We start from the raw sequence: 16,368 nt of genomic DNA, 5'->3' as shown, positions 1-16,368 counted from the left end.
TGTTCTTTCTTCTCAGGATTGCTTTGGCAATTCTGGGTCTTTTATGGTTCCACATAAAATTTAAAATTCTTTGTCCTAGTTATGTGAAAAATATCCTGGGTAACCTGAGAGGTATGATATTAAATCTGTAGATCACTTTGAGGAGTATGGCCATTTTAACAGTATTAATTCCTCCAAGCCAATAAAATGGTATATATACATCTTTCCATTTCTTTAAATCATCTTCAGTTTTCCTTACCAATATTTTATACATCTAAGCATATGTCTTTCACCTCCTTAGTCAGGTTTATACCTTAGTATTTTATTTTTTACTGTGATGTAAAAGGGATTTTTTTTAATTTCCCACTCTGATACTTCATTGTTGGTGTAAAGAAATGCAACCATCTTCTGGATATTAATCTTGTATTCCTGCTACCTTACTGAATTTATCAGTTCTAGTAGTTTTGTGTGAGTTGTTTGAGGATTTCTATATATAGGGCAATGTCATCTGCATATAATGACAATTTTACCTCTCCTCTTATAATTTGGATACGTTTTATTTTTTCTTTTCTGATTGGGGTGGTAAGGACATCCAATTCTATGTGGAACAGAAGAGGTGAAAGTGGGCATTATTTTCCAGATTTTAGCAGGAATTCTTTCAGCTTCTCACCATTGAGTATCATGTTGGCTGTGATCTGTCATAAATAACTGTTATTATGTTGAGATAGGTTCCCTCCATACCCACGTTGGTAAGTGTTTTAATCATGAGTAGATATTGCATTTCATCAAATGCATTTTTTGCACTGTGGTTTATAGCAAATGCAAGGTGACAATATATGAGATCATCAGAATTACAAAACTGCTTGCACAAAGGGCCCTGCTGTTAAATGCCACCAGGAGATTCATCACATAAATATCTATGCAGGTGGGTTTCAACGAGGGCTGCATATCACAGCAGTAGTGATCAATCAAATTGGATCCACAGAAGGGCAGTCTCAAGGCCAGGATAATCTGAGCCATAGAATGTAGAAAAGACCCTATCCATGTAAAAGCAATTAGGATGATGCAGACCTGGCACCTCATGATGGTTGGGTAATTCAAGGGCTTGCAGATGGCCACATAGCGATCCATGGCCATGAGGACAAGGATCTCCATGTAGCCAAATAAGTGCATGCAAAGACCTGAATCAGGCACTCATTGTACGATATGATTTTCTTTGTAGACAGAGAATATGCAATTAGTCTAGGGGCTATGGAGGTTGAAAAGCAGGCATCAACCAAGGACAAATAAAATAGGAAGAAATACATGGGGCTCCCAAGTGTTTGGCTAGACTTGATGGTCACAATGATAAGCAAATTGCCCCCCAAGGTTCCCACATAGAAAATGAAGAAGATCACAAACACCATTTTTTGCTTTTGAGGATCCTGTGTCAATCCTAAGAGGATGAACTCAGTGATACTGTTGTTTTGCTGCATTGTTTCACTCAATGAGGAGAAAGAACTGTTTAGACAAATCTACAAAGGAGAAAGGGAAGAAAACTTATGATATGAATACTATGGTTGGTGGCCAAATATATACACATGAACGTGGAAATGCCAGTTTCTAATGGGTACTCATTAACTACTGTGTGCCAGTGTTATCTGAACAAGATGGAAATCATAATACTTATTCAACCATTTTCCAAGCTTGCGTATGTAAATAATGATATAAGAAATAGAAATATAATGCAAAAGTCAATGATTCTTTAGAAAACAAATATTAATTTATTTGGCATGAGAGAATAATTTTTCCAGCTGAATGTTTTCTTTAGCTTTTGTCAAGGACATATCAATATTAGTTGACATTCTTCCAGTTGCAGAAGCAGAGAAAAATTTTCCATGATTTACTCATTGTGATTTGACATCTTGAACAGAGAACACAGTGATACAATACTCTTCAAGTAAATATTATATTGAGGAATGATTGTCTAAACATTTCAGAATGTCTCATAATATAACCTACATACATACACACACATAGGATAGAAGGTGGGCTGTAGAAAAGGAAACAATAAACATAAAATTTTGTCAATGAATACCAAGCCAGTGTTCCAGCCGATAATGAGATTTATTTGAATCTACTGCTTTAATTTTGTCTTTTTACTTTACTTCTCAAAACTTTCTAGGTGTTTACTATTTTAAGTTCAGCTCCTGTTATTAATAGGAGCCCCTATTTAAATTATATTATATTGTCCAAAGTTAAATTTGTCCCCTTATTCATTATTTTTCTTCAGTGTATTTTCTTATGACACAGGGACTCACTAAAGGAAATAATAGGAGAACAAGCTCCAGTTCATATCTGGAACTCAGTAGAATTCTTGTAAAATGCATCTTTAGTGCCTTGTACTCTCCATGCGAGAGAGGTAAAAAAAATAAAAAGACAAAATTTGTTCATATCTAGCTATATGCCAAAAGCTGGACAAACTCTTTTATGTGCCCTTATATTCTCCAAATTGTTTCAGAGTCAATAAAAAATTGTAATTGCCAAACTGGTAAATTCCATCTACAACTCATAGAAGACAAAAACATAATTTTCAAGTATAAATGGATTTCACTTGTTAATCTTAGAAAAATACTGTAAACTAAATAATAGACAAAATAATTTATTTTAACAGGTACTCTTCTTTTTATTAAAAATAATTAAGCATATGAAAATGCTCAATTTCATTCACAGTTAAGTTCCCCCAGTCTTTGTTAGTAATATCGTTCTCCAAACAATGAATCAGGGCTTTATGAAAAAATGGCTAATTCTGGGTTTGGGGCAGCATCTTGTAGAGCCAGAAAGTAGAAAAGTGCTTAACCACACACAGTGATGAGGATACATCAAAGGAAACAGGATCCAAATGAAAGACCCCTGATGTCCAAAGATGGAAAAAAATAACATAGAATTGAAGTATAACTCAAGTATGAAATAAATATTCATAAGTTATAATGAAATTAATAATTGGATTAATTACTAGTACATATGGGAGGCTAGATAGAATTCCAGATGATTTATATAGATACTCCATCCACAAAACGTCCAATTTTTAAGTGTGAGGAAGTGACTTCCATCCAAAGACAACACTATGGAATGAGGGAATATAGTAAATTTATAGTGGAGAAATAGGACAAACAGGACCTAAGTCAGTTGGTCAAAGTTAAAATCCACAGTTGTAATCACTTTGAGAGTATGTACCCATTCTTATGTTGTGCTGAAAATTATATCCTATCTCTGTGGTCTTTCTATTCATAACTCTGCTCTAATTGTGAGCAAAATTCCAGACAAACCCCAAAGGAGGGGTTTTATACAAAAGAGCCAACTAGTCCTCCTCAAAACTATCAAGGTCAAGGTCATCCAGAACAAGAAAAGTCAGAGAAACTGTCACTATTTGGAGGGAATGGAGAAAACTTGACACCTGAATATAATGTGGTTTCCGGAGTCAGATGTTAGAAATATGACATCAGTAAAGACTAATGAATCTAGTTGAAATATGGATTTTTGTTAAAAATAATGTAATAATGGTGGCTAATTAATTATGACAAATGTACCATACTAAGATGAGGGGGGAACTGAATATACGTTACCTGGAAACTCTCTGTATTATTTTTCCAACCTACCTGTAAGTATAAACCTGTTACCAAACATAAATTTATGAAAATGAATGGCATTTTTTACCTGGGGTCAAGCCACATTCTTCAAATTTACATTTCCCAAGGCAGTGCAATCTAGTATTTTCCATTAGAGTGCTGGCCTACAGAGGGCAGCCATCACAGAGGTGTTCCAGGATGTTGAAGCTCTCCTTACAAATGTATCCCTCAGAGTTATGATGAAACTTTTGTGTTCAAAACTTCTCAGGGTGGCGGTGTAAACGTTAAATGATAAACCCATTTTAATCTTCCAAAATATTTACAACTTTGAATCTCTTCTTCTACATTAAGCCAAGGCAGGTGTGGCATTTCTAGGCTGCTCACTGTGGGCCATCATTTGGTTCATGTGTTAGTCACACCTCACAAACTGTAAGAGCCTTTTTTAAGCTGAAACACTAAACGCCAAATCTCTGATTAGTGAGTGCATATCAATACATCAGATCTGATCAAAGTTTATGTTTTTTTCTATGACTATCTATTCCCACAAGTAGTCCCTGGACTCTCTCTACCTGTATAAATTAGAAAACTCAAGTAGTTATTTTGGAGTGCAGTGCATGCCTCTTGTGTCACACTGTACCTCACTTTTAGGTGCCTGCTGGGACTTTTGACTGGTTAAAGAACTGAAAGGAATTTGGGGTGTTTGTGGTGGTTCCTGAGGAGAAATAGCAATGTCTTTCATGACAACTGTCACAGGAGAGCTCATTACAGTTTCTTCAGGCAAGGAAGGGTTAATCCTCAGTCACAGGGTGAGTGGCCATGTCCACTGGGGTGGAGAGACCTTTTCACTGACAAAGAACATTCTTCTTCTCTCTGTTCCTCCTTCTTGGTTTCCTCAGCATCCAGTGGTCAATGTCAGAATCTGGATTTCATTCATGATTCTTCCCTCTCACAGCTTCATCCTGTATCAAGTTTTTTTTTTTCTACTTCTAAATATTTATTGAATCTTTATTTCTCCATTTTAATTTGGTTTTCCTAGATGCAGATGTTGAGACAGAAATTTATAAAAGTAATCTTTGAGCAGAAGGATTGAGGAAAGCTGCCTATGGTAGAAGGAAAGGGATATAGTCTCAATTAGAGTTTCACTTTATCCTGGCACTGTGGGAGTTCTGGAGTACTTATTGTACAAAGATACTGGTTCCACCTTAAGTCAAGGGGACCAGCCTTTCACCCCTGCTCCAGCCATTTATTGCTGACCAGTAGACCCTAGGATGGTAGACATAATTTTCAAATGAGGTAATTCCAATTTTCTCTGATGCAATTGTCCAGAAAGAATGGGGTTATGGGCTATCAGCAGCCCAGACACACAGCAGTTATTTCTGGGTGCACTGGCACCGTGAAGGAGATTTCACCTAATGCAGCAGGTGTCCACAACATTCTGCATCATATCTGGTACCACTGAAGTTCAAGCTTCCATCATTTCACATTCAAATCATTACAGTAACATCTTTACTTTTCTGCTGCCTGTCTTAATCTCTTCAATCTATTTTCCATTCTATATCTAGAATCATCATTCTAAATCTCAAATCTAACTGCATCATTCTCTAGCTTAAAAATACTTCCAATATTTTCTTCATAGTGCTGAGAATTAAGCTTTAACACAATGATAAGACCCTTTTGAACTTCTCTGTTCTGATTTCTTTAACTTCATATCTTGCTATTTTCCCTTGATAAGCTAAGTGTCCAGTATGATGCCTGGTACACAGTGGGCATTCAATAAGTACTTTTTGAATGAATATTTGATTTAACATCCACAGCTATATCACATTTATTAGGATTCCTGCATTTTTATTTTCACCTTTTTACCTTTGTTACATATTCCATCTCCTTAGAACAGTCTTACTCCAACTGATGTCTATTCAAACTACTGAGTATTTTTTACCCTTTGAGTTCCATTTTTCTGAAGACCTTTTACTCCTGCAGTCTTTTCTAAATCCCCAGGTGTTTGTTGTATGACCATCATGCATGCTTTCATAGCAACCAGTGCTTCTACTCTCTTACTTTTTATAAAGGTGTATTTTACTTTCTGTTCTCCTTGTGAGTCTCTTAATGGTTTGAAGCTCTGAGAAGGCATCACTGGGATTATTCTTTTCAATTCAACACTGAATCCCCAGCAGCTTTTAATGTATGTGATACATTCCTTGAGCTCAAAAATATTTGTTGTTTAATGAATTTAGTATGGAAGGAATGAATATAATATATTTATCCTGAAATCACTTTGTGTGTAAATAAAGCTATATATTTTAAAAAATAGCTTTTTATAACAAAATGTTACCCAAAGCAAATTGATTAACAGAGATATTTAAAAAAAGCCCACACTCATATAGTGATGAAACTTGCTAAGAGCAGGGGGAATAATAAGAAAAACCATTTATTCATATAATACCATATTCAGTTTCAGTTTATTTCTTATTCCTAGTTTAATCATGATTAAATAGGATTAAATACAAATTATGGTTTCCCAAAGAGATATAACCAGAGTTCATCTGAGACTCTGAAACAGATAAAGGTAGAGAAAATTTCCTTATCACCAGTACTACTTTTTTTTTGGCCTGTATTTTATTAGCTTTATTCATCCTCCTGTATATCTAAATATATTCATTTGTTTTTTTTGTTTGTTTGTTTTATTTTTTGCTTTTAGCTTTTTATGGCCACACCCATGGCATATGGAGGCTACCAGGCTAAGGGTCAAATCGGAGCTGTAGCTTCTGGCCCACTCCACAGCCACAGCAACACAGGATCCAAGCCATGTCTGCAACTTACACCTACATGCTCAGGGCAACGCCAGATCCTTAACCCACTGAGTAAGGCCAAGGATTGAACCTGCATCCTCAAGGATGCTAGTCAAATTTGTTAGCTGCTGAGCCATGATGGAACTCCCATTGGTTTTTATTATGAGCCAGACGTGTGCAAATTGTAGAAACTTTTGTTAGAAAGTAGGCAAGTACTTTATAGAGTATGACTTTATTTAATCAATTGAAATTCCAGTCTGTCATGAAATATTATTTTATTTGAATTGTCCCTATTTCTGGTTAATCATCAGCATAAAATATTTACATGTGCAATGCAAAAAGATTCTGAATGCACCAAGAAATTTGGAAATATAGTATAACATTCTTTACTTAATGATTTGATATAAGTGGCCTATTGCTTTCATATTCCTAGAGAAATTATATAACAGTGTTACAGTTCACATAAAATCATCAGCTATAATGTATAAAACTGCTAAGTGTTACTAATGAACATCATCAGAATTTAGTCATATATAATAAAATATATATAACATAATACTATATATATATTCCGGTATATATATACACACACATATACACACACACATATATGTATTTCAGAATAGTCTGTGTATTTATAAATATTAACCAGTAGTCATGGTTCCTTTCTATCATCACTGGCTGCAGTATATCACAGCAATTAAGAACATGGTCACAGACTCAGTTGGATTCCAGTTATTCTTAGATATTTCTGTTTTGGAGCTTTCTTCTTTGGGTTTGTTTCCTTATATATCAGGGGGAGATAATAGTTCTGCCTAACTCTTTGGGTTGTTATAAAGATTATTGAAAATTCCAGTATATTTTATTTTGTTTAATGAGGGTTTTGAATCCATAAACATTGAGGAAATTAGAGAAACTCACTGGCAATTTGGTAGAGTTTTCCAAATACATAAAGAAGAGTCCTGAGCTAGTTTTTAACACTTGTACCCATTTCTTCTCCCCTCTTGGCAGAATTTATAACTTGCAAAAGCTCATTTTTTTCTTTATCTCAGCAAATAGGTATTATTTTCTGAGATTATCAACAGTGTGCTTTTGAACCTTGCCTCTATTCAGTCAACTTGGGGCTCTAAGCACATTTATATTTCACCTGAAATCAGTTTCCTACTACACAATTTCCTAATAGCATTTTTCATCTGGGCATTTCTCAAGGTATAGATTAAGGGGTTTAACATGGGAGTTATCATAGTGTAGAATACAGCGACAGCTTTATCAATAGGTAAAGTAGCTGCTGGCCTCATGTACACAAATATGCAGGGCACGAAGAATAAAATGACTGCTGTGATGTGGGAGACACAGGTAGAGAGGGCTTTTTGCCTTGCCTCCAAGCTCTGGGTCCTTAGTGAGTTCAGGATGAGCACATAGGAACCCATCAAGAGGAGGAAGTTTAACAGACATAGGAAACCACTGTTGGCAGCAACAAAGAGCCCTAAAGTATGGGTGTCAGTGCAGGCAAGATCCAGCAGAGGGTTCAGATCACACATAAAGTGATCTATGACATTAGGGCCACAGAAGGGCAATCTGAATATGAAGAGGATCTGAATGAATCCATGAAGAAAGCCTCCCACCCACACCACTCCCACCAGCAGGCCACATAGCTGCCGATTCATGATGGTTGCATAGTACAAGGGTTTGCAGATGGCCACATAGCGGTCATAGGCCATCACAGTAAGTAGGATGACATCTGCACCTCCAAAGAAATGTTCCCCAAAGATTTGAGTCATGCATGCATTGAAAAGACTGGTTTTCTTTTCATACAGAGAATCTACAATGATTTTAGGGGTATTGACGCAGGAATAGCAGGCATCGATAAAAGAGAGATGAGCCAGGAAATAGTACATGGGGGACTTCAGCAATGGGCTGAGAGTGATGGTGACCACGGTGAGCACATTTCCTACCATGGAGACCATGTAGACGATCAAAAACACAAGGAATATGACTTTCTGCATCTGTGGGTTCTGTGTGAGGCCCAGTAGAATAAACTCTGTCACGTTGTTCCTGGTCTCCATGTATCTTATGGTTAGTTACATTGCCTGAAAAAAGTCACTTTTTCTTAGTGCAACCTTGAATTCATGAAGCCTATCTGTGTAATAAATAATAAATGTGTAGATTCTGTTGCATTCTGAATTCTTATGATTTTTTGACATAGAAAAAAAAATCCTCTCATTTCTTGAAAATAAATCTTTCCTGGGGGAAGGTAATGTTTATGTTCTCAACATGAGGAACCTAGTGATCTCAGAAGCAGGAAATCATCTGTGCAGACCTAATCATGTGAAATGCCTCGGTCCTAACACAAAGCAGTAGATCTCACATGTAATACTAGATAAGCTGGGAAAAAGAGGTGGAAATCACATGAATAGGTTATGAATTCAAAGCTAAGGACTTTTTATTTTTAGGAAATGGGAAACCAGGAAAGGTAATTGAGCATACCAGTGGAAGGATGAGAGGGATTGGAGAAAGAGGGAATGTTGGATATAACTGCAGTCAAGACGTTTGTTTATCTTGGATGAAGTGGGCTGAGGTTCTATAAGGTGATGAAAGACAGAGAAGGGAATCTAAATATTACACTGTTATAAATACTTGATACAATGTGTAACAGGGCATTTGTGATGGGAAAGAAATGAAGGGATACAGGACCTCCTGTAATGCAATGATAAACAGGATACCTAATTCTTGTAACTTTATAATAGGAGGTAAAAGTAATTTTAATAATTGATTGCTGTCATCATCACATGATAGCAACCTGTGTGGATAGTGTTATTTCATCTATTTTGTACATGGGAAACAATCTTAAATGTTAGTGTTAGTAGTAATAATAATGAGCATATTAACTGAAACTTAATGAGTCCTGACTGTTCCAAGTGTTTTGGCAAGTACTTGGTTATGTAATTCTCATTAGAAACTTATGAAACAATTACTGCTATCATTTTTATACTTATTTTATTCATCAGGAAATAGAAGTATAAAGAAGTAAAGATTCTTCCCAAGATCAAGCCAATAATAAAGATCAGTGCTAAGATTAGATCTCTTTTTCCCTGTAAATTCTTAACCCATGCGCTAGATTGTTATGTTAAATAAACAATGCTTAATGAGTAAATTCCTTTTGATATGACCATAATAACTATAATTACTTAATCCTTCAGAGACAAGTATATATGAAGCAAATTCATTAAAAGTCACACAGATACACATACACATAAGTATACAGACAGTATAGCATATTGGAATCTCCCAATATTAATAACAATGTGGTACTGGTTTCACTGAAGGTCCATTTTATCTTTGTCTTTACCTCATCCTCATTTCTTCTCTTCCAAATTCTCCTCCAAAGCATAATCCCACAGACTTTTCTGCAATGTTGAAAATGGTGAACTCAGTGGTAAAATACACTGTTTTGAATTATCAGAGAGATTAGATAAGAATCTTGCCTTTCCCACTTTCAGCTTCTTGATCTAGGGCATATATCCTGGCTCCTTATATCCTTGTTGCCTCTGATATCAAGTGAGAAAAATAATGTCCACCCAAGCTGTTATGAATATTTATTGAGGAAACATGTGTGAACATATTTACATGTTCTTGTGGACACACAAAGAACCTTCTTTATTTTATGAATATTTTTGCACTGAGGAGTAGGAGGAACTAACGTTTTGATCTGGATCATACACATTTCTTAATTTCTATGAGCCTCATAGTTTTCATCTGTCAAATTGTTAATGTTATTGATCAACTATCTCTTGAAGAATGGGGTGAAAATAAAGTACTCTATTACTAGCTTTGAAAAGTGATAAAATGTAATGATTACCATATATGTAAAGTAACAATATTAATAACCATTGCCACTATTGAAAAACTTACCTTCTGAGCTTAGTGATGGAATTTAGTGATGCTTGAGGGTGTTTAGAAATAATTCCATCTTCAAGTTTCCTCCTCTTGAGATAAATACCTTTCAGTATGCAAGATATGACACACAGAGAAAGAGAAAGTTTAGATAATTCAATATAAAGTCAACAGTAGAAAAGTAAGGTTTTGTTTTAGTAAGTTGAAATCTTTCCCTCTGCCGAAAGCTTCGGATAGTTTTCACAGAAAATTTGGCAGTTGAATTAAAATGGCTTTGTATGGAAGACTATGGTAAATGATCTTGTATAGATGGCTCTGGTCCCATAGATAACAGGCAGAGTGTGTTATGAAAACACAATCAAATGGTTCATTACACCCTTAATGAATCTTACTCTGGATAAGCAAACAACAAAAAAGGCATTTACACTGGCAGTGCATATATCTTTGAAGACTTTTCACAAAGGTTCATGGAACTTGTTTTATAGCTGCTGTTTTCTCTCCCAGGAGTTAATTATCTTCCTTGATGGAAAGGCTTTGTCTTAGAAGCCAGCTTTGTTTTCTGGAGAGACATGTTTGAAAAATACTCATTCTTGAGTGGGGAATTGTATTCCCTTGCCTTTGCAACCAAAACATGTAATTCCCCTTTCTCTCACTTGAACCTGGGTTTCCAAGAAATCTGAATGATTTTAAATAGCAGTGACGGCCTAATTCTAGCATGGGAGCGTGTGATACATGTGTACTTATGTCAGAGAGAGAACTTCTGTTTTATGCACATGAAGGCATTTCTGGAAACCTAGTATCTATTGCCTAAAAACCAAAGCAGTGAGGGTATATAACATTAATCGCTATAGTTTTAAAGTATTTGATACCAAAACCTTTTTTTTCCCCATTGATCATGGGACTATAAAAGTAAACAGAAACTCTAAAAGACTTCAGATAAGTCATCTCTAGGGTCCGTGTGCAACATGAGAAAGTGGAGAGATAACGTTGGCAACATTAGAAAGTGGAGAGATAACTGAGTCACTTTGGTGTACAGAAGGTATTACACAAATTGTAAATCAAGTATACTTCAGTAAAATTAATTTCAAAAGTGTGGAGTGGTATTTTAAGCACAAGAAGGGGGTTTTAAATTCAAAGACAAGAGTTGTTCCACATTCTTGTCACTTACTGTCTTACTCTTGTTATTTTTTTCTTTTTACTTATTCTGGGAGGTATACAGTGTCACATTGTTAGGTTTTATTTATTTATCTTTTTGCCTTTTCTAGGGCCGCTCCCATGGCACATGGGGGTTCCCAGACTAGGGATCTAATTGGAGCTATAGCTGCTGACCTACACTAGAGCCACAGCAACGCGGGATCTGAGCCATGTCTGTAACCTACACCACAGTTCATGGCAATGCCACATCCTTAACCCACTGAGCAAGGCCAGGGATTGAACCCGCAACCTCATGGTTCCTAGTCAGATTCGTTAACCACTGAGCCATGATGGGAACTCCACACTGTTGAAGTCTTATTAGTTCACTTTCCCTGATGACTAATGATGTTGAACATTTTATATATTTTTATTTTTATTTTTTTAATGGCTGGATAGTCTGTCTTTTATTATTTTTTTCATTTTTTTATTACTCAAATGAATTTATCACATCTGTAGTTGTATAATGATCATAACAATCTGATTTCACAGGATTTCCATCCCATGACCCAAGCACATCCCCCCACCCCCCAAACTGTCTCCTCTGGAGACAAGTTTTTCAATATCTGTGAGTCAGCATCTGTTCTTCAAAGAAGTTCCATCTGTCCTTTTTTCAGATTCCACATGTCAGTGAAAGCATTTGATGTTGGTGTCTCATTGTATGGCTGACTTCACTTAGCATGATAGTTTCTAGGTCCATCCGTGTTGCTAAAAATGCTGGCATTTCATTTTTTTTGATGGCTGAGTCATATTCCATTGTGTATATGTATCACATCGTCTTGATCCACTCCTCTGTCGATGGACATTTAGGTTATTTCCATGTCTTGGCTATTGTAAATAGTGCTGCAATGAACATTGGAGTACATGTGTCTTTGCGAGTCGTGGTTTTCTCTGGATAGATGCCCAGGAGTGGGATGGCTGGGTCAAATGGTAGTTTATGTTTAGTTTTCTGAGGAATCTCCATACTGCTTTCCACAGCGGTTGCACCCATTTACAATCCCACCAACAGTGTACTAGTGCTCCTTTTTCTCTACACCCTCTCCAGAACTTATTGTTTGTAGACTTTTGGATGATGGCCATTCTGGCTGGTGTAAGGTGGTACCTCAGAGTGGTTTTGATTTGGATGTTGAACATTTTAAAAAATGTATGTCTTTGTGCATCTTTTTTTTTTTTCCCTGGGAGTGTCTTTTCAAATGCTTTGCACAATTTAATCATAAGATTTCTGGGTTTCTTATTAATAAATTACTTAAGGGCTTTTAAATAATCTAGATATACATATTTTGTCATGTATATGCTATATATATCTAATATAAAATATATTTAACTGCAAAAGTTTCTTAATAAATTTATATATATATATATACACACAATGTTGATTTGAATACATATATTTGAATATATATATATATATATGTATATATATATATACACTTAGACTTTGGATTACTTTTTCATTTGTAATAGAGGTGATACCTGATTAGCAAAAGATTTTAACTATTGAAAAGTTTCAATTTTTTAGTTATCTTGTGTCTTATATAAAACATTGATCTACCTCGAGGTCAAAAATATTTCTTCTAGGATTTTTCCAGGCTTAGGCTTGACCTAGTTCTCTGACTGATTTTACATTAACTTTTGTGGATAGTGTTAGGTGGTGGTTGAGGTTCATTTTTTTTTTCTCATATGGATATCCAGTTGATCTAGCTTTTGCTGTAAAAAAAGTCTATTCTTTCTGCCTTGAATGACCTTGATATCTTTTAAAAAATTCATAGACATATCTATTTATGAACATTCTGTTCTGTTTCCATACCACATAGCCTGGTTTATGGCAATAGTAGAATATGTCCTAAATTTTGGTAGAATGATTTCTCCAACTGTGTTCTTTTTTGAGAGTGATTTTCCATCCCAGTTTTCTTTACAATTGTATATTTTTTTTTTTGTCTTTTGTCTTTTTTGTTGTTGTTGTTTTTTTTTTGTTGTTGTTGTTGTTGTTGCTATTTCTTGGGGCCGCTCCCGCGGCATATGGAGGTTCCCAGGCTAGGGGTTGAATCGGAGCTGTAGCCACCGGCCTACGCCAAAGCCACAGCAACTCAGGATCCGAGCCGCGTCTGCAACCTACACCACAGCTCACGGCAACGCCAGACCGTTAACCCACTGAGCAAGGGCAGGAACTGAACCCGCAACCTCATGGTTCCTAGTCGGATTCGTTAACCACTGCGCCACGACGGGAACTCCTACAATTGTATATTTCTTGTTCAGATATCCTGTGAGATATTTATTGGAATTTTACTGAAATTGTAGAAATTGATATGGTAAACAAATTGAGTCTGTTAATCTATCAACAAGGCATATTTCTACCTTTACTTACATGTTTACTTTCTCTCAGGAATATCTTCTGAGTATTTTCACATGCAAATCTTGGATTTATGTTTAAAGTATATCCTTCAAATTTCATGTTTTAATAACATTTTACATAAAATGTTTCTAATTTAAGTTTTACTCCTTGTTTTATAGAAATATGTTTAATATTTTGTGTTGACACTGTATCCTGTACCTTATTAAATCAATTGATTAGGTCTATTTGAGTTTTTTGTAGAGGCCTTAATATTTTCTACCTATAAGATGATGCCATCCCTGAGTTCCCATTGTGGCTCAGCAGAAATGAATCCAACTAGTAACGATGACGTTGCAGGTTTGATCCCTGGCCTTGCTCAGTGGGTTAAGGATCTGGCGTTGTTGTGAGCTGTAGTGTAGGTCACAGACGCAGCTCGCATCCTGTGTTGCTGTGGCTGTGATGTAGGCCAGCAGCTGTAGCTCAGATTGAACCTCTAGTCTGGGAACCTCCATATGCTGCAAGTGTGGCCCTAAAAATGCAAAAAAAAAAAAAAAAAGATTCCATCTGCACCAAAATATGTTTTTATAATATTACATCATCTTTTCTCAACTGTGTATCTTTTATTTCTTTTTCTTACCTTGTTGCCATGGTTGGAGACTAGGGTACAATGCAGAACAGAAATTGGAGGGGACAGACTTGTCTTGTTTCCAGTCTTGAGAGAGAATTCACCATTAGGTGTGATGATTGCTGTAGGTTTTATACACATGCTCTTGATCAGGTTGAGTAAACTCCTTTCTTCTCTTCATTTGCTAAATGTATTTTTATTCTTAATCTAATTTGAAATGTATCAATTAGTATGCTTCTGTTGAAGTGGTCATATGATTCTTCTAATTCTGTTACTTTAGTGAATATGGTTGATTCTTTTTTGAATATGAAAAAATGTTTTATTGCTGATATAACCTACATGTGCCTATGGTGAATAATTATTAAATAAATTTACATGTGTAATTTATTGGTAGATTGTTTAAAAACTATGTTCATAAGAGATATCTGTCATTTTCTTTCTTGCTGTGTTACTTGGCATTTTTGCAATACTGGCTTTATGAAATGATGTGCTTAAGTGGTCTCTATTTTCTGAAATAATTTATGTAGAATTTGTATTCTTTTATTTAAAAATATTTTGTAGAATTCAGAAGTTGAATTTATTGAGCCTGTAGATTTTTTTTTCTTTTTACTTCTACATCTGGGGCATATGGAAGATCTTGGTTTAGGGATTTAATGGAGCTGCTGCTGCAGGCCTGTGCCACAGCCACAGCAACACCAGATCTAAGCCACCTCTGCAACCAACCTATGGCATAGCTTGCAGAAATGCCAGATCCTTAACACATGGGGCAAGACCAGGCATTGAACGCACATCCTCCTGGACATTATGTTGGGTTCTTAACCTGCTGAGCCACAACGGAAACTCCAACTTTTGGTTTTAAAGTTGTCAATTTTCTGGCTCAAATGTGTTCATATTTCTTGCCATTTGGTTAATAACCTATAGAATCTGAATCTGTGGTGCAATATGTGCTTTCATTTTTCATATGAGTACTGTGTCTCTTCCTTGTTCTCTCTCTTCTTTCCTCGTTCTCACCCCCACCTCTCCTTATAATTCTTGCTAGGGCCTTATCAGCTTTATTGATGTTTTCACAGAATCCCTTTTTCTATTTCATTGATTTTTCTTTTTTTCTTTTATTTTTTTAATGCTTATTTTCACATCATTATTTTCTCTCTTCAATTTATTTTCTGTTTAATTTTCTCTTGTTCTTAATTTATTTTCTCTATATGTCAAAACTTTTGGTAAACCATATTAGATGTTATTTTCTAATGCATATGTGTACTAGGTGTATATGTGATATGTAATAAATATTATATATTAATACTATATATATTTTATATCTATAAAATTGTTCAAATTTTCATTTATAGAATTTACTGCTTCCCAGAATTTCAGATATGTTGTTAATCCAACTTAATTTATTTAAAAAATCTTTGTATTTTTTTTAGTTGAGGTAAAATTCATTCTTTTTTTATAGTGGATTTATAATATATCTTATAGATATACCGCAAGTTCTTTATTTATTCATTGGTTATGAGAAATTTGGGTTGTTATTTTTGCTGTGAATGGTGCCGCTGAGAACATTGCTACACATTTTCTTGAACAGCTGTTTGCAATACTTTTGAGTATTTATTAGGAGAGGAAATGCTAGGTCATGTGGCAATTCTATATTTAACTTCAGAGGAACACCAACTGTGTGCTCACAGCTTTTCATTATTTTACATTCTCACCAGCAGTGTTCTCTGGCTCTCACTTTCTGAATGCTGTCCCTTGATACACAAGGGATTTCAATTTTGATGGAGTCCAGTTCTTTTTTCCTGTTGCTACTTATGCTTTTGTTGCCAGGTTTAAGGAACCATCGGTTAATCCAAGATCAAAAAGATTTCTCTCTGATTTTTAAGTAAGAATTTTCTACTAAGAATATTGTATTTTTAGTTGTATATTAGTTCCTTGATCTGTTCTGAGTTAATTTAC

At 35.4% G+C, this 16,368-nt stretch overlaps 2 protein-coding genes and 1 pseudogene across 2 annotated transcripts in view; 1 reads left to right on the top strand and 2 right to left on the bottom strand.

Annotated features, from left to right (window-relative positions):
- The window catches only part of LOC146405189 (olfactory receptor 1165-like), a 458,625-nt gene that overhangs the window by 78,790 nt on the left and 363,467 nt on the right, over window positions 1-16,368 (top strand). The gene's annotated exons all lie outside the window — the stretch shown is intronic.
- LOC146405215 (olfactory receptor 4C11-like) lies at window positions 790-5,604 on the bottom strand (annotated as a pseudogene).
- Window positions 7,513-8,445, bottom strand: LOC110259458 (olfactory receptor 4C46-like). The gene has a single exon (XM_021084689.2). It carries the CDS (start codon window positions 8,440-8,442, stop codon window positions 7,513-7,515), a length of 930 nt encoding a protein of 309 aa, XP_020940348.2. The 5' UTR covers window positions 8,443-8,445.

The sequence above is a fragment of the Sus scrofa genome, chromosome 2 (genome assembly GCF_054392235.1).
Source record: "Sus scrofa isolate SSC_HxYL_T2T_F1_AM1 chromosome 2, Sscrofa_HxYL_maternal_Yorkshire_Landrace_v2.0, whole genome shotgun sequence".
Lineage (NCBI taxonomy): Eukaryota > Metazoa > Chordata > Mammalia > Artiodactyla > Suidae > Sus > Sus scrofa.
This window is presented reverse-complemented; position numbering and strand designations above follow the sequence as displayed.